At 43.0% G+C, this 25,108-nt stretch overlaps 1 protein-coding gene across 1 annotated transcript; it reads right to left on the minus strand.

Annotated features, from left to right (window-relative positions):
- Positions 1-3,712: 3,712 nt before the first annotated feature.
- Positions 3,713-19,689, minus strand: asf1bb (anti-silencing function 1Bb histone chaperone). Its single transcript, XM_084318802.1, has 4 exons — positions 19,366-19,689; positions 17,507-17,622; positions 9,948-10,124; positions 3,713-4,393 (listed from the first exon to the last, which is right to left on the minus strand). The coding sequence occupies exons 1-4, from the start codon at positions 19,472-19,474 to the stop codon at positions 4,196-4,198; spliced, it is 600 nt and encodes a 199-aa protein (XP_084174928.1). The 5' UTR covers positions 19,475-19,689; the 3' UTR covers positions 3,713-4,195.
- Between the last annotated feature and the right edge of the window lie 5,419 nt (positions 19,690-25,108).

The following is a 25,108-nucleotide window of genomic DNA, read 5'->3' on the forward strand; positions in this document are numbered from 1 at the left end:
TCCTCCGATTGGTTCGACGGGACCGAACAGTGGGAATCTAGCCTGATGCGAGAATGCTCATTGGCGGTCAGCGGTTGATGGAAATGGCGTAGCGCACGCCCCCGCCGCCCCCAACTGATCCACGTTCGGCCGAGTGACGTCAACCAAGAGCTATTCATAGATCTATGGAGCTATTTTTAGGAATGTTGGTCAGAATTTAATGCACACGGGCGGGATAGTTGCAGGACTTCCAAAATAAGAGTTTGAACAGAGATGCAGGGAACATTTTGGTCTGATGCAGCCATGCAGGGTAGAAAAAAAAAAAAAAATCGAAAAGATAAAAAAATTAATGTAATTATAATGTGATTAAAACCAGCACCAGTTGCCCCATACGAGGTGGACAGGGGACACATTTGCCATTCTCATTTTGATCTGTACATATTCCACGACTACAGCACTCTGTGCATCACCGCCACGACTGCGCTCATCCTTATAGCTGCAGATCCGTGCGGGGGGGAGGGGGGGATTAAGATGGCACAAAATGAATGGGAGGAACAGATGGATGGATTAGTTCCTTCAAGGAAGAGAATGATGAAAATGAGTGAGACGGCAGACAGTCCCCCCCCACCCCCCTTCCTGACCGCAGTTGCCTAGCAACATCATTAGATTAGAAAACTTTCATGTCCTCGATGAGCTAATTTGTTTTGCAGCATAAAAGCAAAGAAAATAACAATAAAACATGGTGCAAGTGACGCACTCAAACCAGTTACATCACGAAAAAAGGAGCAGCGTGTAGTCACTCGCCAAAAAAAAAAAATGCGTACTGTATATTTACAGCATCTGCGTTTTAACTGCGTCGTCATCAGTCTACAGTTGCGTTGCGTAAAACACGCTTTTCAAGACGCCGTCCGGCCATTTCAGGCACGCCCCCCTCCATGATCACCGGGAGGGAGAGGCCAGAGTGAAAAAGGTGGAGTGATGCGACACACCGCCAGCTGCATTTTATGAATGAAGAGAAAGAGTGAGGGAGGGAGGGGGAGCGAGACAGAGAGAGAGAGTCGCTACACACAGGGTCTCACTGCTGGCGCTCCTCTCCTGGCTGTGGTGAGCGACTGAAGTACGAACCGGGAAAAAACACAAGGTTTACAAAACCAAAAAAAAACAAAAACGTTTATTAATATTATCATCATCATCATAACCACCACTGTTGTCGTTACAAATATATTCTGAGGCAGAGGATACATAACCAGAGTACAAAAAAGGAAAAACATCCCCCCAATAAGCGCCCGGGGGGGGGGGGGGGGGGGGGGGAGACGGTATTTACAGTATATTCAAACCAACCGGTCGGAAGAACTGAGCTGCGGAGAGATGAGTCACTCTCCTTCTTGTTGTCCTCCTTCCACGGCGTCTGCTGGAGTCTCTTCGAGGGGCCGAGGTCAGGGAAAAAGAGCGGTCCGAGGAGATACCCTGACGTCCTACAGCCTCGCCAGCGTAAAATTAAATATAAAAAAAAAGTATACAAAAAACACACAATCCCTCCAAACGGCCAGGGCCGATATCACGCCACCGGGTGAAGCCGCTTCACAGTGACAGTTGTGATTGGAGGATCGAGAAAATAGGGCAGGGTTTTGAGAGAGGGTTATTAGATAAGAGAGTACCATGGGATAAAAAAAAATTATAATTATGTAGACGGACCATTATTTCAGGGTTATGGGACAAATTCTTTTTTAGATATAATCAGTTATTCTCCTTCGGAGGGAATTGAACGCCTTTCTAAGTTCCTATGTACGCGTGTGTGTGTGTGTGTCACTTAACTTGGATCCATCACACTGCACACAATGCTTCATGTGCAGTTTGAACATTTGGAAGCTTCTCGGACACAAGATCCTATTTTAAGCCTTGTGATCAGCCGTATATCGGATATCAAATGCATCTACCGAATGTCGTCCAGATGATCAAAGAGTCTATATCCGTTTGTACATTCCAGGCCGAGGAGCGGGTGTTCATTTACACATTATTGAGTTCAACGCAGGTAGTTAAGTCATAAGACTACGAGCTGAGTGACCAGATGCGTGTTTACACTACGCTTAGTTAGCGCTATACCGGTGAAAGAGAGAGGTGAGAGGTCAAAGAGGTCTTAGCGTGGGGGGGGGGAAAGCGCCAACCAATGAAAATCGGTCATCTAGGGGGGCAGAACCAAACGAATGAGATTGTTAGAATCCTCTTCCCTCTCCTGCACCACGTCGATGCGGTGGCGAAATGATACCCGCTTGCAGAGTCCTGTAGGTCAGGTTACCAAGTGAATGGCGTTTTCTAGACCAGCCACATAATGCTCACCAACTGGATCAGGGATGTGAATGAGCAACGCAGGCTAGGGGGGGAAAACAGGGGGGGGGGATCATTTATAGGTGTTCTAAGTCATAATTGTGCTCATAAATCACATGCCAAAGCTATAAACCATCATGTACAAATTAACTTGGTTTTGAGAGTCGTTGAGTTAAAAACACTGAAATGATTAACGTATACATCGAGGCCTTTCCAGGATCTGTTGACCACTCACTATGGAGCTGCTCACCACTCACTATGCCATGGCCTCCGTGCGTTTCCTTCGCATAACGTCACTTATGAGAGATAATTCCACTTCCTGGAATTACATAATGACATCACACACACATCTCAAAAGTTAATTTGCACAATATCGTTTAGGGATATGCGTGAGATTTATGACCACAAATGAGAATACTTTCTTGGTGGAATGTTCCTTTAAGGCGAACTGAAAGAAGAACACCCGTGCTCAAAGTCTTAAAGGGGCACAGCGCCTCTCTCTCTACGTTAGTGAATGCTGCGTACAAAACCTTGTGCGAACAGAAGAACCACATGGTCACGTGAGAAGACGACAACCAAGACAGAATCTGTGTTCGTGCAACAGTCTGCAAGATGGCGCACAAGGTTTAGTAGCTTAAGAGCTCAGTCCTGTAATAGTCACCGTCTGTATGGCTGGTCAAGGACTGTGGCTGCTTGGCCGATTGCTGCGTCCTTGATGCATTTGTGATTGAAAAGTAAATAGCCTACGATTGGGAACGTGTCAAGAGGGGAGATGTCGTCAAGCACATTGATCCCTGGATGTTTGCAATAGTTATGGCTCGTCGCTGTCGGGAGTGAAATGCATCGCTTACACTTACGAGAAAACATTGAAACGTATAGCTAATTATGTACAATACTGTATGCAAGGAGGGATGCGATTGGTTCTACGTTTTTTCGACGGACATGTTCCTATTCAGGCAGTATTGTTATTAGGTCACCATTTATGTAATTACCAGACCAATAAATAGCATCGGGGTTGTTTAGGTCAGTTGAATCAACTTAATAGGAGTGATGTCAACTTGATATTTCAGATTCTCTCCCTCCTATTTAGTCAACATTAGAATTCACTGCATTTTGAGCAGGGCTCTAGACTCAGGACCTTAATTGAGGGCTTTAGACTGCAAGTGCAATAGCTGCATACGCAACCTTTTTGGGGGGGGGGGGTTGTGTGTTCATATTTGACTTGGTGAGACTGGTGCGAGTAGGGGGGGGGGGGGGGAAACTGGCCTGGGCACGTCCCGTGACACGACGACAGACGTGGCACGACTCTACCGGCCAAACGGCACCGTCGTCGAGTTAAGAAACGGGGCCACGAGTTCCCATAAAAAAAGTTCCAAGGGTTGCGTGGAAGAGACGCAAGCCCCCCCCCCCCCCCCCCGGTCGACTCTGAGAACCGCGGTTCATTTTGCTAAAGTGGCTTCGGATGAAAGAGTCAGCTGGATGTAAGTGTTCAGACCGACCCGCGGGAAGGGGGACCGGTAAGGCAATGCTGGTCCTGCGTGTGTCGAGAGAGAGAGAGAGAGAGAGAGAGAGCGAGAGTGAGAGAGAGTGTTTCTAACAGGTCCAGTTCCATCCTCCGGTATGTACATTCACGAGGAGCAGGTGGCCTTCAGTGTTTTCGCTCGCCGTTTGTGTTCACATCCAAATGTAGGCCGTGTCGAGTACCGTCCAGGCGCCGTGTAGCACGCGCCGTACGTCCATGCGCTGTCCTGCGTTTTGTGTGTTTTCTTATCCGTCCCGGTCCAAGACTTTATAGGTAGGGGTCCTTGTCCACGAGTGTTTGTGTTTGTGTGTTTGTGTGTGTGTGTGTGTGTGTGTCCAGATATGTGTGGATTCTAAATGTGGCTCAGTCCTACATGCAGTCCATGGAGTTGTCCGGCATCAGGCCTAGGGGCGGAGCCTTGCCGGGTAAACAGGAAGGCGGGAGCATGCTGCTGGTGTTGGGGGCGGGGTCAACGTTCTCGCAGTTCTCCATCTTGTCCACAGAGCCCTCCCAGTTGATGTGGAAACGAGTGACACGGGGATTAGATGCCAAGATATTCCTCTGGAGCTGAGAGAGAGAGAGATAGGGCAGAGGTAGAGAAAGGGTAGAGGGAGAGAGAGAGAGAAAGAAAATTCAATGTAGGGCTTTGAATGATGCTCCAGCTCTACAAAGTGGCTCATTCAAGGCAGGCATGAGTGTTCCCCCCGCACCCATCATAGGTAATTTTATTTAGGTTTGCAAGACATTGCTTAGCAGTCTATACCTCTAATGTGCCTAACGGGGCCATAACAACAGAGAAAGAGATAATTGCATGCATTCCTACTTTTGTTTTGTATATATATATATATATATATATTTTTTTAATCCACTTTTTCTCCTCCATTTTCAATTTTTCTCCCATCCCAATTTAGCCCTGCCAATTCTCCCCTCCCCTGTCTTGATTGTTGCTCGCATGTGCCCCCTACTGGCCGGTCGTAGGGAGGATAGAAGCCCATCACATGTCCCCTCCGATACATGTGGAGGCAGCCAGTCACATCTTTTCACCTGCCAGCGAGGACTCTCATGTGCAGGCGCCCCAACCGACCTGTAGGAGTCGCTGTTCACAACGACCAGATTACCACCCATCGACTCCCCTCCCGCCAACTCTGCCAATTGAGTCAGTATGACGGCCGGACAAAGCCGGAGGCAACGCTGACAGCCGGATTCGATACCGGTGTCTCTTGCGTTGGTGACGAGCGCAATGTCCGCTGCGCCACCCATCGGCCTGTTTTGTATATTTTGTATAGTGTTTGGTCTTTTTATTATTATTATTTTTGTTTTTACTGTATGAAGCACAATCCCAGGAGGCTCATACAGAACCAAGCATTCCACTCAAATGTACATTATATGTGACAAATAAAACAAAACTTGGAACATGTTTATTTTTCTCTTTAAAGCATGATTGACAGATTTAATCCATCCATGAAATATAGTGGCATTACCCTAAGTGATCCCTGCAGGGAGGGAGGTATAGCCGGTTTGTATATGCTTGTGCCTGTATACATGTGGAGTGGGTTGTAAATCATCCCTCAGGGTAAAACTTTATCGAATAGAGAAAGAAGTGTCATGCAGGTTAAATTAAATAGTTTGATTCCGTACTTTTCGGACTATAAGCCACGGCTTTTTCCCCCCATTTTTCCTGACCCTGCGGCTTATATAACGGTGCGGCTTATATGTGGACAAAACCCGAAAATCGAAATATTGCTTTTTTTACTGCATTGAAATGTTATTTATCCCTTATTTGCTAAACTTAATACAACTTGTAAATTAGTTAATTCTTGTTATTTGTCCGACAGTATTGTGTCCCAATGGGAGTCATTCTCTGTAGAGGTGGGAACTTAAAGCTCAATATAAGAACGGCCATGCACCACCACCCACAGAATCGAGAAAGAGCAATCAATCTGTCAATCCTTTCCGTGTCGGGTGAGGTTTCCCGTGTTGAGTCAAATTAAGCCGCAGGCTCCACTCCTTACAATTAAACATTAAAACACATGTGGCTTATAGTCCAGTGCGGCTTATATATGTACACATCATTCAATTTAGCTGCTGCGGCTTATAGTCAGGTGCGGCTTTTTCAGAGGTGCGTTGCCGTGTATGAATGTCCGTTGATAAACGTTCATTAATTTGATCTCTGAGAGACAGCCCCTTCTCAATCTAGCACTGGGGGCGACAGTGGCTAGGGAGATAGAGCAGTCGTCTGGTAATCCGGAAGGTTCCCGGTTCGATTCCCGCTCCTCCCGGGCAGCGTGTCGAAGTGTCTTTGAGCAAGACACTTCACCCCTAACTGCTCCCGATGAGCAGGTTGGCACCTTGCATGGTTGCCTCTGCCGTCGGTGTGTGAATTGTGTGAGTCAAGGGTCAAATGTGAGGAACAAATTGTAAAGCGCTTTGGATAAAAGCTCTATATAAAAGCACCATTTAACCAAGGAACTTCTTCTACACAAGATCCAATAGTTTGAGAGAGTACTGGGCAGTATAACTAATGCATGTGTGTATCAATCTGTAAGTCGCTAAAAGACTCGTACTAAATTACTGAAATTGTGTATTCCCGTTTTCAATGCATGAGAGTTGGAGAACCCACAGACACTCTGTAGGGAGGTGGACATTTGGGAGAGAGAGAGAGAGAGAGAGATGGGGAGGACCTGCAACACATGATGTCCCTGGGCCGGATTCGAACCCAGGACGTTGCGATTACAACGCAAGCGCATTTACATGGTGCCAGGGCTCTACGCTAACCTTTTTCCCAAGGAGCACATGTGCTCCTAAATGAAAAAATTCAGGAGCACACAAAGAAATTTAGGAGCACACAAAAATATTTAGGAGCACAGTGAAAATATTTCAAATACATTTTTTTTTGTATTTGTATTTTTTTTAAATAAATGTATATTTGTACTGTGCGTGCGTGTGCAAACGGGACACACATCTGTGCAATAGCACATACCACCAACGTCACTGGCCCACTGTGTGCGTGTGTGTGTATCTGCGTGTGCAAACGGGAATGGGACACAGACATTTGAACTATTAAGTGATTAATGCCTACTGTGGCAAAGTTGTAGCCAACATCTACGCCTAATAAAAAAGGCAGTGACATTTAACTACTGCTACAAAAGTAACAGTCACTTAACTTTAGCCCCTTTTATGCATACAATGCCTATGTTTTGGCTAGTGTTGCTCTTCTAGAAAAATAATCCTTTCAGGGTTGACTATTGAAATACTGTAGTTTGCGTGTCAGGTAGACCATTGATTGACATTCCGCCTGCACCCACCTCTGCTGTTGATAACGCTAGCCAAGTTAGCACACACACACGCACAGTGGGCCAGTGACTTTGGTGTAGGGGTGTAACAATGCATCGCAATGCATCGATCCTAAGGGGAAAATTCAACTGCATCGATTTGAAAATGTTAGAATCGATTATCACAATTTTAATGTGTACACAGTGTTATGTTATTCTCATGTCCGTTACAGCCAACACAACGACATACGCTACTGCATCAACGTTATGATTAACAAAGCAAGGCATTCGTTTAGTTGCATTAACGTTATATTACTATTGCTATCGATAAATCTAGGTGTTCTAAAATCTATTGCTATTGGTAAGACTAGAATAAGTTACATAAAACTTAATGTTACTGTCTCTGGAAAGTCTTGCATAGTGCAATGGCGGACTTTCCGGAAGTAAAAAAGCAAATGAAAGCTTCCGATTGGTCATGAAATGACCAGTCACGTCACTCTACTGCAGGGGTCGGCAATTAGGTTTGGCGGCGGGCCAATTTTTCCCCAAGCCATTGAATGGTGGGCCAGAACCAAAAACAATGGCTAATTTAATATAATGATAGTCAAAATAAACGAGCTGCATAGGTGGCATAATAAACTGTAAACGACATATACATGCACTGAACATTATACCTTTGTCTTTTTTCCCCATTGTATTATAAAGTGCCTCTCTATCGGTCTATCCTACATTACGCACGCGCAACCGTCTATCGGACGGCCACGGACCGGTTTAATGTTGAATGTTAAAACTATAGATTTATATGGAATTAGTTAAACTTATCCGTTGTCTTACTTATTATTATACTTATTGAATCTCAAACAAGCCTCGTCTTGTTAAATGAGACGGTCTGGTCTACGGAGGAGACTGGGGCTGACGCATCCAGATTGGGGAATCCCCCGCGATCGATTATTGACACTTCCGCTAAATATATTAATCTAGCTACTAACTGGGGAGACTGATCAATTACGGATAAAGGAATACAGTGGGACGATCGATTATGATAGTTAACCTTGTTAGATGAGGCTGCACTGGAAATGGAGCTAATGGACTTCCGAATGTCTCGTAATTAAAATACCTTATAGTGCCATCATTTCAGGAGCTTCTTCAAGCACTCTTTTTGTTTAAAGTTAATTGCATTATTTTTGCATTGTTTTTAATTGCATTACTGTTCACATGCATGTGTGGTGCCGTCAGTCATGAGTAAAGATAAAGCTTGAATGACTTACTGAACTGGTGTTTTTATTTCATGGACTCGTGTTTCCCATTTCAGCACCACACGCTGTCCACCTCACTTTGAGCAAGCCTATATATACGGTACATTGCACCTCACTGCCTATCCCTGTTATTCACGCTCAACATGGATAAAACATAAAGTATGCATAATAAAAATATGAAAATAAAATAAATATATTCTCAAAATAAACTGATGGGCCAGAAATTATTGCTGGCAGGCCAATTTCGGCCCGCCTATTGCCGACCCCTGCTCTACTGTGATTGGACCATTGGCTTGAGTGCAATGTGGGACTTGTCGTTTTTGAACGATTAGCAGCGGAGAGAAAAAAGCACTACAGAGTTTGTAATCTTCACTCGCACACTGTGCGAGTAATGGATTTTTCAGGTTCGCACACACATATATTATTAGGGGCAAATGAGAGTAAAATGGTTGCACTGTAGAGCCCTGGGTGCGCCACTGGGGCCCCCCCGGACCGTATGAATAATTGAATGATAAATTCATTAAACAACAATTGTTTTGGGGGGGGAAGCAATACTTTTATTCTGCACCTTTCTAAAAGGTCTGTGGATGTATTATATATATATTAAGGCCGGGCCGTTAACGCCGTTACTGGGCTAAGTTAACGGCGGACTCTTATCGCGTGATAAAAAAAAATTAGCGCCGTTAATCTATTCTCAAAGTTTAGAGCCAAGTGCCAGCTTGGATCAGTGTCCACTGAAGTGGTGGTCAGACCACACTGCTGTCTATGGTAAGCTGGCCCACATTGCCCTGAAGTACTTGGGGACCCCTGCCTCAACTCAACTGTCCCATGCGAGAGACTGTTCTCTTTATCAGGCCATATTGTACAGAAGAAGAGAGCTAGTTTGTCACAAGCCAATGTGAACAAGCTGGTCTGGCTGCCTGAGTGACTGGTGGAAGAAGGAGAAGTAGAGATTGGACTGATCGAGTCAAGCCATGTCACATAGCTACTGAGTGACTGTACTGGTAACATTATTTGTGTTCTGAATAAAACAATTTATTAAACACAAGTACATCTTATTGAACATTATTTTGATATTTCATTACCAATTATCATAGCAAAACAGCTTTTTTCAAACAGTCTGTAATGCATTTTGGAAACGGGAGATGGGCTTATGGTGTAATGGCCGGGCCACCTGGCCTGAGAAACGTAAGGAGGAAAGAAAAAGTAAGGACTTACTTCTGGTCATTATTTGGGTAGAACACACATATTTTGAATGCCTTCGGCGGGTTTTTTTTTTTTTTTTTTTTTGCCATTTTCCAGGATTGCAGATCGATTAATCTAGATTAAAAGAATGAATCTATGCCCACCTCTAATTAATATATATATATATATATATATATATAATCTTTTTTTAAATGTAAACGATTACATAAAACCTTTATCTATATTTATATTTAAGAGAAAACCGTTCGCTAAAGACTTCAATACAAAACAGGACTGAATAAGAGATGGAAAAGGAGATTAAAAGCAGGTTAGAGGTGAAAGGGCCCAGGCAGTCCCCCAGGACCTTAAAGGCAGACTTCATTTTGACCGCATGTGCGTGCGCGTTACCTGAGTGTAGTCTGGCTTGACGGGCGGGTTCTCTCGTAGCTCCGGCTCCGTGTACTCGTTGTTGACGTAGTAGCCGATGCGGATGAACTCCTGTCCGCGGTACGTGCAGGTGATGAGGACCACGGTCACCCCGACCGCGTCGCTCTCCGGGATCAGCCCGGTGTTGGGGGCGTCGGCCTGGAGGAGGGGACATCGTTTACATTCTTATTAATGTTCTTAACCCTTTCACTGCCGCACTACCGAACGGTTAACCCTTCACTGCGACAATACACAGAAGGTTAACCCTTTCACTGCAGCACGACAAAGGGTAAACCCTTTCACTGCCACACTACAGAAGGTTAACCGGCCTTTACCATCACACTACAGACGGTTAACCGGCCTTTACTATCACACTACAGACTGTTAACCTTCTGTAGTGTGATAGTAAAGGGTTAACCTTCTGTAGTGTGGCAGTGAAAGGTTAAATGTCTGTAGTGTGATAGTAAAGGGTTAACCTTCTGTAGTGTGGCAGTGAAAGGTTAAATGTCTGTAGTGTGATAGTAAAGGGTTAACCTTCTGTAGTGTGGCAGTGAAAGGGTTAATTGACCCGCCTGGTTAAATAAATAAAACAAGTCGTTCAGCCAACGCTTTTATCCAAAGCCACTGACAAATGATCAATGGTGGAAGAAGTACACAGTTCCTTTACCAAGTAAAATAGAAATACCCAGATAAAGGAGTACTCTGGTAAAAGTAAAAGTCCTGCATCCTACTTGAGTAGAAGTAGAGAAGCATTTGCTATTGAATGTACTTAAGTATCTAAAGTAAAAGTAGGCATTCTACATGACGTCCAGTTATGCGGCTCTGATTAAAGGTTATGTTAAAGTGGTACAATGTGGTACAGTTATGCTGCTCTGATTAAAGGTTATGTTAAAGTGGTACAATGTGGTACAGTTATGCTGCTCTGATTAAAGGTTATGTTAAAGTGGTACAATGTGGTACAGTTATGCGGCTCTGATTAAAGGTTATGTTAAAGTGGTACAATGTGGTCCAGTTATGCTGCTCTGATTAAAGGTTATGTTAAAGTGGTACAATGTGGTCCAGTTATGCTGCTCTGATTAAAGGTTATGTTAAAGTGGTACAATGTGGTCCAGTTATGCTGCTCTGATTAAAGGTTATGTTAAAGTGGTACAATGTGGTCCAGTTATGCTGCTCTGATTAAAGGTTATGTTAAAGTGGTACAATGTGGTACAGTTATGCTGCTCTGATTAAAGGTTATGTTAAAGTGGTACAATGTGGTCCAGTTATGCTGCTCTGATGACATCCTCTTTTCAGCTGACTGTGGGGGGAAGTTGGTTCCCCACAGAGACTTTCCTTTCTTTAAAATAAACACAAAAAAACAATGTCAACAATGTTTAAATTCCCTGATTGTCAGTTCTTAACACTTTCAGTGCTCATCACGTCATATCACGTTTTATCAGCCCAATGCCTGAATGCCCACAACGTTTATTAGCGTTTTATTTTTTTATTAACGATCTGAATTCATACTTCATCAACCGAGTCTCCCGTTGGTATGCAGCCCCTGTAGGAGCCCAGATGTGAAAAAACCGCCCCCTATTGTCTCCCAGATGGTAATGCACCCTTTTGGAATGGACTCAATGAAAATGGATGAGAAAAGAAAAATCCGGAATCCACATTTTACTTCTCAGGCATGTAACCCGAGCCGATCGGATTCATTGTGGACCCTCAGAACAGCCTGGAATATATATTCACAGTAGCCAATCGATAGTAGACAGTAGTGATCCATTTTTGGAATGGCGATCAGGAATTGGAATGATCTTTTTGGAGAACATCTGATCTGAGGTAAGGAATCTATTTTACCAGTCTTGGGATAATCAGAGTTGTATTCGCTGAGATATCAACGTGTCCCCTATGTGTGTGTGTGTGTGTGTGTGTGTGTGTGCACGATCGCTGATGAGGAACTCAGATAATCAATTTTCAGCTTGCGGCCCCAGCGTGCATACGTACACATATACTATCGATAATCTAGCGTTTATTTGAAAACTATTCATAATTAGGCCGAAAAATTACAACGTTTTTGGGTATTCTAGAATATTCCAGTAAACGTCTTTTATCATGGACTCTTTATTTTCCTTGAAAACGAGGGCTTTTCAAAATGCTATCAAACGAAAATTAACCGATAAAAAAACAATCCGCTTCAACAATGTTGACTGGAAAACGAGTCATTGATAAGCGATGGGCAGATTAGACACATAGCCACATTTAAAACATAGTGTTGTGAAGGGCCAGATTAAACCGAATATATATATTTATTATATATATATATTTAATTGTATTTGTATATTCTCTAATATTCCCTGATATCCCTTGTATATTCCTTGTACAATATGCATTGAATATCCATTCTAGCCTACTGAACATCCCATAATAGTCTCCATTCTACTATTGGTCGAGACCTTGGTGCCAGGCTGCTATACCCCCCAGACCCAGTTCAAACGTACCGCTCAACATGTACGAACAAGTCCTAGTTCCGCGTAGGAATCTGGCTACCTAATGGGACTATTTGTTCATAGTGCGTATATATACTGCGCTACTAAAGTAGGACTTCCTTTTCAGTCCAGTTTCTTACCCTCCAATAGAGTGACAGACGTAAAGCCTCCCCGCGACGCCACGTGTGGGAGTAAGGCCAAGTTCGGCCTACCATCGGTATTGAGACATCGTGTATATTAATATTTGAATAGTCATATTTGGCACTATATCGTCGAGTTGGACGTAGTCTATTAAGCTAATAATAGTCTGTTAATATATATCAATACTACCGTAGTCAGTACCCCATCGTATCGGGCAGAAAACTGGCTGCTTAACCAGGATGATCGACCCCATGTGAGATTGCACCCGAGGAGCCCCAGAGCCGACGAGCGAGTGGACCTGTATACCGGATTATTCTACCGACGACAACCCGCCTTCCCAGGCACGGATTATGCTTTGTATACGTTGATTATTCCATGGATAAAGACCCCCGACACTGCCGTGTGTTGGAACCCCCCCCCCTGGAGAGGACGCAAGGTGAGGAGACGCTCTGCAAGACGAGGTCGCTTCACGTCTCTCCCCCGTGGACCGGAGAGAGCCGGCTCACAGAGAGTCCACCTGCTTTCATCTGTGGTCCAAGGATCGCCGGCGCATTGAACGGCACTACAGTGGGTTCACCTGGGATACCCTTGGCCGGATGAGGCAGCCGGACTCTACCCCCCCCCCCCCCCCTTCCTACTCCTGTCGGCTTACAAGCGACCGGATTAACCCCCCCTAGTGTATCCAGTCTATAATCATTAAAGTATCATTGCTGTTATCCCTTAACTATTCCAGGTCGTATATGTACCACCTGCGCCTTCAGAGATTGGACATTCTCTATTGATATACCGACGAATACTCTTGCCATAAAAGTGCATACTAATTCCCATTCATAAATGTGATTGATTTGATTAAGTGCTTGCTCTACACACCATCGCTGTGTAGAAATAAAGACCTATTTCTAATTCGTACATTTGTGTTGGATCCGTTTCATCTACGTGACAGTGTTCATCATAATATATTTATGCCGAGTACTGGGTGGCCGAATATTAAGTACAAAGGTAGTGGTAGTAAGTATCATATCTAGTAATACAGTCAGGGAATTGTACCCCTCAGTTACACATAGATTAGGCGTTATTAACGCTAACATTGAAGTGGATGGTGGGCATTCAATCACTAAATCGTGTGCCCCCTGCTGGCACTGAAAGTGTTAATGGAAAGATTCGTTTTCCGCTTAAAATTAAAGTGCAGTATTTGAAATACAATGAATATGGCTGGATTTCTTATCAAAAGGAAAGTGTCAGTGTTATTTAAAATAAATAAATAAACAAACTAATTAGAAGGCCATCAATATAAAATGCAGCATAAATCAAACTAACACACTGTACTGTTTCAAAACAACACTGCTCTGTTCATTCTATTTTTAAAATACGTACATTGTCCGTCTACATTTATTTAGACTAACATTTAAATATTGAGTTATGGCACAAGATGGGTGTAGGCCTATGTAATGTTAATGGCTATGTTTTTAAAGTAGTAATGAAGATTGATTTATATTGCGCTTGCCATTTCCACAAACTTACTAACACCTGCTGCTGCTGCCAGCAGCGAGCGTGTCACTTCTCCCACCTCCGTGCCAAATTAATTTTTTTTTTGTGCATCCCCTGAACCAAACAATACACACACGCCCCGAACCGTGGAGGTTGTGCCGAACGGTGTACATGCGTACCGTACCGTTCCACTCCTAGTGATTAGGGGTGGGAATCACCAGAGGCCTCACGATACGATAGTATTGCGATTAAAAATATATTGCGATATGGCAGTATTGCGATATTAACACATTGGGCGCCATGCCCGAGTAAAGTCGGGTTATCTCGCCAGCGGTTTGAGCGCCATACCCGAGTTAGGGCTGGGCGATATGGCCTAAAAATAAAATCTCCGATTTTTTCACACCACATTTGATTTTCGATTTTAATCGATTTTTTCTCTTAAAAACTAGAAATGCCAAGGAAATCATTCAAGTAAGCTTTGTTTTTATTTGACACAAAATAATTATCAAACCAAGATTGAAATGCTAACTTTCACCAATGCTCACTTAAAAAAAGAAAATTCTAATATATACAGTATATATTAGGGCTGCACGATTCATCGATTTTAAATCGAAATCGCAATTTGGAATGATGCAATTATCAAAACACAAAAAAAAACGCAAAAATGCAATTATTATTATTTTTTCTTTTACATTTATTTAACCAGGAAGTCCCATTGAAATACAAGATCGGTTTCGGAGAGGGAGGTAAGGGGTTTTAGATTGTGTGTTGTGAAGTTTAGACTTCAGAGAGGGAGAGTAAAGTACAAAAAAAGGTACCGTTCGGTACCGGTATCGATTCCCAGGTGAAAAGAAAAATGTTCAGGCTCGGTGTCCTGAAAAGACCCACCGCGTAGGCCAGATGGAAGCCGCATTTCACAATAAACCTCTGTGGGACTGCTTAAAAATATATATATTATAATCGCAAATGTAATCGCAATATCTGTCAGAAAGATGGCAATTAGATTATTTCCCAAAATCGTGCAGCCCTATATATATATATAAAAGGTTACTCTTGATCAAACAAAGATGAATGTCCCTATTAGGATTAATAGTGCAATAACTTGCTTTTTCACCAAACTTCACTTAAAACAAATAGGTGCCTCTTGATCAACAAGAATGAATTTAATAAAGTGCAAATCTAACTTTCACCAAACATCACTTTTTGTAAAATAAAAGGTGACTCTTAACTCATTCAGCACCGGGGATTAGCCATGGCCCTGTGGTCGCATTGCCACACGTTAAAATATAGGACTGAGTCACCTTGTTTGTAGAGCTATAACTATATTCTATATTATAGCTATGGATACAATACTATGGCCTATTTGACCATCACCCATCAATCGTTCAATATGTGAGAAAGAAGAACATTTTCCATCCATACGTTCCAAAAAAAATAAAAATAAAAATTTAAAACTCATAAAATATATTGGGTTGCACCTAAATCGGCAGGGTCGGTCGGCAAACGGAAACCAACTATTATTTTTGTTAGGCCTTAGCTTTCTGCATCATAACGTTAGCTTTCTGTATCATAACGTTAGCTTATACTCTGGACTGGATTGATAGCAGGGCTAGTAAATAAGTCCTGGACTTTTCGTTTTATCCCTGACAAGGCAAATACAAATGTTGATCTGTCAAAGTTGTTATGTTTGTTGTCAATAAAATCCACTTTGAGCTGCATTTTATGTATGAAAGATGCTCCATAAATGAACTATTATTATTATCCGTCTATGCTTAGCTAATACTCAGCTTTTTGTGTTTTTTTCACAGAATGAGGTGTGCTGGAGATGTTATTGCCCTCACAGAGACAACACAGGTCAACCCAAGACAGGACACGAGTGACAATGAAAGAGGTCTGATTTATGTTTTTGGACTAAAGTGAGCATCATGGAATGTGTGCAGCTTTACAATCATGTCATTGATGAACTGAATAATATCCCTCTCTCCTCATTCACCTCTCCCCCTCAACCCTCTCCCCTTATCCATCACCCCTCTCTCCTTATCCATCACCCCTCTCTCCTCCCCTCTTACTCCAGATGAGGAGTGCCGGCCTGTGGCTGGCTGCCCCAATGGAAGGTGGACATTACTAGAAAGCTAACCAGAATGCTTAAATAGGAATGTTAGAGGTTCTAGAAGGTACTACTATGACATCATCACCAACGTTCCAGAATGATCGGGCAGAACTAAGGTTCTAGAATGTACTGCCATGACATCATCACACACGTTCCAGAATGTTCGGGCGGCACTAATTTTCTAGAATGTTCCTAACAATAGTAGCCACTGGTCTCCCAGTCCCTCCTGCTCTGCAGTAAACACAACATACATTTTCTGGTATCCCGTTCCCACTTCATCCAATCAGGAGAGGAAGACTGCAAAAATGGCCTGACAAAAATAAGAAATAAAAACTAGTTTTAAGCAAATGTGTCCTTGAAACAAGTAAAATAATCTACCAGTGCAGTAAGCAAATTTGGCTTAGAAGATTTCTTGAAATAAGTAAAGATATCTCTCCTGATTGGATAAAGTGAGAACGGGATACCAGAAAAAGTATTTTCTGTTTACTGCAGAGAGGCTGTTGGAATGTACACTTATTTTGACCAAAAATACCACTTACAGGTTACAGCACCTTTAAGGCCTTAACTAAGGAACTTCTTCTACACAAGATGCAATAGATTGAGAGAGTACTCTGCCCCCAGTATAACTAATGCATGTGTGTATCAATCTGTAAGTCGCTTTGGATAAAAGAGTCAGCTAAATTACTAAAATTGTGTATTCCCGTTTCAAGGCCTGAGAGTTAGAGAACCCACAGACACTCTGTAGGGAGCATCTAGTCTTCCACTAACTGTGTTTCTCCCGAGCACAGACAGCCTGGCACAACCTCCGAGCAGTGGGGTATGAAGGGGATTCACTAAAAACCACGCATCTCATGTACTGTGTCATGTACCTCGTCCAATGGGTGTTTAAGTTGGGGGTGTAAGAGCCTAATGTCTGATCAGCAGTCAACTAAGAGCCTAATGTCTGATCAGCAGTCAACTAAGAGCCTAATGTCTGATCAGCAGTCAACTAAGAGCCTAATGTCTGATCAGCAGTCAACTAAGAGCTTAATGTCTGATCAGCGGTCAACTAAGAGCCTAATGTCTGATCAGCAGTCAACTAAGAGCTTAATGTCTGATCAGCGGTCAACTAAGAGCCTAATGTCTGATCAGCAGTCAACTAAGAGCCTAATGTCTGATCAGCAGTCAACTAAGAGCTTAATGTCTGATCAGCAGTCAACTAAGAGCTTAATGTCTGATCAGCAGTCAACTAAGAGCTTAATGTCTGTTCAGCAGTCAACTAAGAGCCTAATGTCTGATTAGCGGTCAACTAAGAGCCTGATGTCCGAGTCTGATGTAACAGTAACAGAACTCACCTGGAAGACGAACATGTGTCTGCCTGCCGGCACCGGGCCGACCAGGACAGAGTCCAGAGTCTGGTCGTACTCCTCGCTCTCAGCAGAGCCCACGTAGATGATCTTCCACTCCAGATCTGACGGCAAACAGGAGAGAGCAGAGTCAGACAAAGAGTTCATTACCTGGGAATCGCGATGGTGACACAGTATCACAGGATTTATGCCGATGCCCCGTCGCTTGAACGTGGCTAATTTAAAAAGATCCACTACGTCGTTTTTGGGATAGAAATTCGAAAGAGTCAGCCTAATTACTGAAATTGTCAAATTGTGTATTCCCGTTTTTCAATGCCTGAGAGTTACAGAACCCACCGGACAGCTTCTAGTCTTCCACTAGCTTTGTTTGTACCGAGCACAGACAGCCTGGCACAACCTCCGAGCAGTGGAGAGGGATTCACTAAAAAGGTCTAAATCGAAACTCTCGAAACTCTTAGAAATTCGAAACCTCTGAAAAGTCTGAATAGCGTATGATATATCTTTGGAATTTAATGAATGAATAAATTAAAAAAAGTGTCCACTCCATGACTCTTTCTACTGGTCCATGGCCACCCATGACTCCTTCTACTGGTTCATGACCACCCCATGACTCTTTCTACTGGTTCATGACTACCCCATGACCCTTTCTAATGGTTCATGACTACCCCATGACCCTTTCTAATGGTTCATGACTACCCCATGACTCTTTCTACTGGTTCATGACTACCCCATGACTCTTTCTACTGGTTCATGACTACCCCATGACTCTTTCTACTGGTTCATAACTACCCCATGACTCTTTCTACTGGTTCAAGACTACCCCATGACTCTTTCTACTGGTTCATGACTACCCCATGACTCTTTCTACTGGTTCAAGACCACCTCACAACTTTCTTTCAAGTTCAAATTCATGTAATGGAAATAAATTACAGGCCACACTAGAGACCTTGATTGAATTTGATTGAACACTTGTATTAACATTTTGCAGAATGGGTACACACAGTACAGCTCAATGCACACAATTGTTAAAGGAAAACTCCAACATTTTGGGAAATTAGGTTATTTGCCATCTACCCTGGAGTTAGACAAGAATATGCATACCTTTTTCTTCTCTGTGCATGCAGTAGGAATAGGAAGACGTTGGGAACTAGGCTAATGGAGGAACCCACTTCCAGTTACACTAAGCTAGGCTAACGGTGCATGTACAGAGACGAAACAAGGTATGTATATTCTTGTCTTAACTCCAGGGTAGATGGCAAATAAGCAAATTTCCAAAAATGTTGGGAGTTAAGGGGATGCAGACCAGAGAAAGTCTTTCGTCTTGTTTACATCAGGGTCCCCCATTTTCAATTCATCATGACATTTATGACATACACACATGTCATAATCAGACAATTTCTTTCGATGTCGGGAAAACTGTAACATCGGTCTGTCCCTGCCTAACCTCACAACGACTTTCCCGCATATCGTGATGATTGAAATTGGACAACAGTCAGACGAACCAACCGGCTGCTCGCAAACACGCCGGAGAACAACCCACATGTCAAGAAACAACCAATCGCTAGAGGAAGGCGTGGTAATATGCAAACCGCGCCAGCGCCAAATTTCAACAAAATATGTCAAAGACCGTGATCAAACATCAACGATTTAATCAAATATAACGTTATACATATCATGGAAAGAAAGACAAAGACAGTTGGTTCTGGTCCTCAAGCCGCGAAGTTAATCACATTATCAGACGTGCATAACGTTACAAGTGCAACACAAAAAGCCGAACGGCTAACAGCTAGCAAGCTAAACTAATAACGCTGGCCTGGCTACAAACAATAACGTCAAACGTTACCCACCTTCTGGCAAATCCTCCATGCATTCAAACGTGATCTCGAACTGAAAAGGGTTTCTGAAAGGACTTGGATTGTCCAACACGGCGACATTCAATACCTGTACCTTGGCCATGGCTGACGGTTTGTTTTAGCTCAAACTAGCTAAACGTTAACTAACCAAAGTAAACCAACTACTAGCTTGCTAGTCTCTCTGGAAAATAACTTGCTATTGAGTTTTCTTAAAGCTTTAACGTTAGTATTATCATCGGGCGTAGAAAGTCCTTAGAGATAATTGTCGAGGAAGACTGTTCTACACCAACGTCTAGGCAGGTTAGACCCCATGGACTGCTGGTCAGACTCGGGCATAATGTGGAGAGAACGGAAGTACGTCACTATAGACCCCTACACTTCCGCGTTACATGGAGCTCGTGCATAGGGGGTATCTGCAGAGCCGCAGAGCCAGGCTGGACGGATTGGAATAATGACAAAGCCATGCTAGTTTACATAGATCCCCCATTTTCAACTTACCTTCCCCCATTTTCAACTTAACTTTCGTCTCGTTTACATAGGTACATAGACAGTAATGTTACATCTAGACATTTATGACATACCAGATCTAGTAATAATAGAGTAAACTTAACTTTCGTCTCAGTAACAATGTTCATAAAGTGTTGAGTGCTACAGTGTAGGTTAGTTTATTAGGACAAGTGCATGACAGTAAGGTTAGTTAGGGTTAGATTTTTTTTATTCAGATAATGGTTGAAGAAGTGAGTCTTTAGTCGACGGCGAAATAATAGAGTAAACTTAACTTTTGTCTCGTTTACATAGGTACATAGACAGTAATGTGTGTAGCCGGTGTGATCTTGTCTGCGTTGTGTTTAAAGTCGATTCGACCCCTGTTAAGGGATCGCCCTGAGTGGGAGTTGAACCCCGGACGCCGGCGTCGCGGGCGGCATCACAGACCACTACTTCTTGCTTCCGGGTCTGGATGCCTCTGGGGAGTGAGTTTTACTTGCAGTACCGCTTACCATCCACAGCCACGTCACTACTTGTACCCGTGACTGTGGATATACTGCGGTACCTCCGTTACACTCACCCCACTAAACTCACTCCACCCAGGGCATCCGGGTCACGGCACCACGTGTAGCCGGTGTGATCTTGTCTGCGTTGTGTTTAAAGTCGATTCGACCCCTGTTAAGGGATCGCCCTGAGTGGGAGTTGAACCCCGGACGCCGGCGTCGCGGGCGGCATCACAGACCACTAAGCAAGAAGTGAATTCACTTCTTGCTTCCGGGTCTGGATGCCTCTGGGGAGTGAGTTTTACTTGCAGTACCGCTTACCATCCACAGCCACGTCACTACTTGTACCCGTGACTGTGGATATACTGCGGTACCTCCGTTACATGTGCATGACAGTAAGGTTAGTTAGGGTTAGATTTTTTTTATTCAGATAATGGTTGAAGAAGTGAGTCTTTAGTCGACAGCGAAATAATAGAGTAAACTTAACTTTTGTCTCGTTTACATAGGTACATAGACAGTAATGTTACATCTAGACATTTATGATTAGCCGACGCTTTTATCCAAATCGACTTACAAGTTCTGTACGACAAGCCATCAGGAAGGGCACAACTCTATCAGCTGAGTAACAATGTTCATAAAGTGTTGAGTGCTACAGTGTAGGTTAGTTTATTAGGACAAGTGCATGACAGTAAGGTTAGTTAGGGTTAGATTTTTTTTATTTAGATAATGGTTGAAGTAGTGAGTCTTTAGTCGACGGCGAAAGATTGGACGGGTTTAAAAAAATGGACTCTTTATACTCTCACATGCTCCAGTCCACACGCATGCGCATACACATTGCGCACTCCAACACATAGCGAGAGAGCCCCCCCCCCCCCCCCCTCATCCGCAATACTTGTCCAGACCACTAATACTTGTCCAGACCACGAAGCCCCGCCTCCAACCCGTCCAGCCTGGCTCTGCGGCTCTGCAGATACCCCCTACTCAGCTCGTGTGGGCTCTGGTGAGGGGGAGGGGGGAGGGATTGATTGATTGAAAATTGTATTAACAGATTGCAGAATGGGTACGAACAGGGGTGTAGCTCCAGATTCTGGGCCCCATGAAAGAATGTATTTGTCTGCCCCCAGTGAATGCGAGCGCGCAATTTCTTTTGGCCATTTTTTTATTGATGAAAACGCATAATATGGTTTTTACCTATACATTCGGATCAGCAGTTCAGCACCTGCACTGTTGGTGGGTGAGCCTAGTAAAGGATGTCGCATTGCGTTCATCTTCAATGAATGGACCAATGCAATAGTCTACCAAAGCCCCCCCTCTCTCTCTATATATCTCACACACACACACACACACACACACACACACACACACACACACACACACACACACACACACACACACACACACACACACACACACACACACACACACACACACACACACACACTTCAGAAACAAACATAGTATCAATGAGAGCATCAATAATAATTTTTTTGGGCCCCCCCCCCAGTGCTGGGCCCTTGGAATCATCCTAAGCTACCCCCCCCCCAGCTACGCCCCTGGGTACGAATACAGTATTGGGGGACCCTGATGTAAACAAGACAAACGTCTTTCTCTGGTCTGCATCCCCTTAACAATTGTGTGTATTGAGCCGTACTGTATCGTACCCATTGTGAAATCTGTTAAATAAAGTTTTCATTCATTCATTCATTCACGGCTCAATACAGACCAGAGAAAGACTTTCGTCTTGTTTACATCAGACAGGGTCCCCCATTTTCAATTCATCATAACATATGTCATGTGATTGATTGATTGATTGATTGATTGATTGATTGATTGATTGATTGATTGAAAAGTTTATTAACAGATTGCAGAATGGGTACAGTAGGCCTACAGTACAGCTCAATACATACAATTGTTAAGGGGATGCAGACCAGAGAAAGACTTTCGTCTTGTTTACATCAGGGTCCCCCATTTTCAATTCATCATAACATATAGATAGCAGTACTGTGAGTTGTACATGTACAGTTTCTACGTCTAATGTATATACACTGTATACACTTTTTCTGGACAATTTTTGTATCACAAACAGTACTGTATTTGCAAATCTGGTATGTCATAAATGTATAGATGTAGCAGTACTGTCTATCTGTTATGATGAATTGAAAATGGGGGACCCTGATGTAAACAAGACAAAAGTCTTTCTCTGGTCTGCATCCCCTTGTACATACATACAATTGTATGTATTGAGCTGTACTGTACTGTATACCCATTCTGCAATCTGTTAATAAACTTTTCAATCAATCAATCAATCAATCAATCAATCTATACATTTATGACATATACCAGATTTACAAATACAGTACTGTTTTTGATACAAGAAGAGTCTAAAAATACTATTTTTGTGGTATTAATGTTGGTGTACCGAACAGGGGCATGGCTCAAACCCTGAAGCCACAAGAGTGAGCCCAGAGAAAAGACAACAAAAATATGTGCGTAAAAGACAATGACCATTATGCACCAGCCCTATAACCAGGGCTTGACGTTAACTTTTTGGCTCACTAGCCACTGTGGCTAGTGGTTTTCCAAAGTCACTAGCCACTCAGCATTTTCACTAGCCAAAAATCCCTGCACTCGCGCCCCCACCCAAAAAGTAATAAATATAGGTCATGTCTTCTTCACTAACCCCTGCTGGGGACAGTATCATTGTAATCATACTGCTACACGCCAACTGTACAACTGTGCTTCTGACTGTTGACTCCATTGTTTACTACTGCCTGCGACCAGTGACTCAGCCGCAAAAGGAGCTCCAGTTGGGGCAACGGCTGACTGGGACAAGATGGAGGGTGTAGATGTGGAAGAGTTGTGTTGAACCTAGCAATTACATTGTTGCTCCAAACGCTGTGAACATTATCATTGACACACCTATGCCTTGGCTGTGTTGAACCTAGCAATTATATTATTGCTCCAAACGCCGTGAACATTATCATTGACACACGCACCTATGCAGGGCTTGACGTTAACTTTTTGGCTCACTAGCCACTGTGGCTAGTGGTTTTCCAAAGTCACTAGCCACTCAGCATTTTCACTAGCCCTGGGCAGGTGGGCAGGTGTCAACGTCAAGCCCTGCCTACAACCAACCAGAGCTGACACAGCAGAGGGATTGGGATTGATTGATTGATTGAATACTTTATTTTGACACAATCGTAGGACAAACGAGGTGGGAGGGCATCCAAGGGACCTTTTCACAGTTCAATGAAAAGGGAAAAGCCCCCAGGAAACACACTCAGTTACATTACCAGAGTGAATCCACAGTGATATACTTGTGCATAAAAGCGGCAGTATAACATTTCACCCCCATCCGACATTAGGGCTGATGGTCGAATGAATAATCGAATTGTAAAAAATATATATACATTAGATTGTGAAAATGAATATTTGAGTGTGAAACAAAATGTAGAAATGTACAGAAATGTAGGTCTATTCCTTGAGCTGAAGAACCTGCCAATAATTTAACAACCATTTCATGGCATGATGGAGTTCAGAACCAACTCGGCCGTGAAGAGTGATTTGCTCTCTGGAAAATCTTTTTAAACATTTTTTATTTATCCTTTATCTATCCAGGAATGTCCCATTGAGATACAAGATCTCTTCTTCCAGGGAGTCCTGACCAACACGGCACACAACAAGTTTCAACATAAAACAGGGCATTAAACTAAAAACATACAATTCAAATATAAATACAGAAGGCCATTTGTGCAGTGGCAAGGAGCATAATCACATCAGCAATAGCATCAGGTGAAACAGTTACATGTTTCATGAAGGGCTAATCATATACCTTTAAAAGCATTTACCGTAGGAAGTGCCTCTAGACAAAGTTTTACTTGCAGCGTATTCCATAAAAAGGGAGCATAGTGGGGGAATGCAGCTTTACCAAGCTCTGACTGCATCAAAGGAACATTTAAAAGCATCCCATTTGCTGCTCGTCTGGTATTAAAAAAGTAAGTACCTGATACCGTATGTCACTAACTCTTTCAATTGAATGCAGGTCAAAAATGAAGGGTGAGTGGTTAGTGGTCGAATTGGGATTGAGCTTTAAAAGTGGTAACCCACAAGACCCTCATTTTAGGTTATTCTGGCGACATCTATTGGTGATAAGTGGTCAGTGCTGTGACACTGTATTGACTTGCTCTTGGAAATTCATGCTAACTACTGAACTAGTATTCTTATTATTAGTGTTATACCAATTTGTGATAGAGAATGGGGGAAAAAAAATGTATGTATATGAAATTGTTGGAGATTATTACTTTAAGGTTACCTGACCCCAATGCACAATACATCTTGTTTGTATTGGCTTTGTAGTAAGATAAGATAAGATGATCCTTTATTAATCCCCTTGGGGAAATTCAGGTGTCAAAGCAGCATGGGGGGGGGGGGGGGGGGGGGGTACAGAGCTTCACAGTCCTATACAGTCCAGTATCTATATACACTGTAGATACAATATAAAATATAAATACAAATACAATCTAAAAAGTACAAAATAATAGTCTTCAAGTGGCAATCCTTACGATCCTCATTTCTGCTTATTTATTAGGCGACATCTATTGGTGATACGTGGTCATTGCTGTTTTGCACTGTATTGACTTACTTGCCATCTTGATAAGTCATGTTAAATACTGAGTTAATTCTAACACATCACTTCCTGTGTGATAAGATGCTTTTCCCGGGAATGTCATACCAGACACCACTGTTTA

Source organism: Notolepis coatsorum (genome assembly GCF_963971535.1).
Source record: "Notolepis coatsorum genome assembly, chromosome: 7".
Lineage (NCBI taxonomy): Eukaryota > Metazoa > Chordata > Actinopteri > Aulopiformes > Paralepididae > Notolepis > Notolepis coatsorum.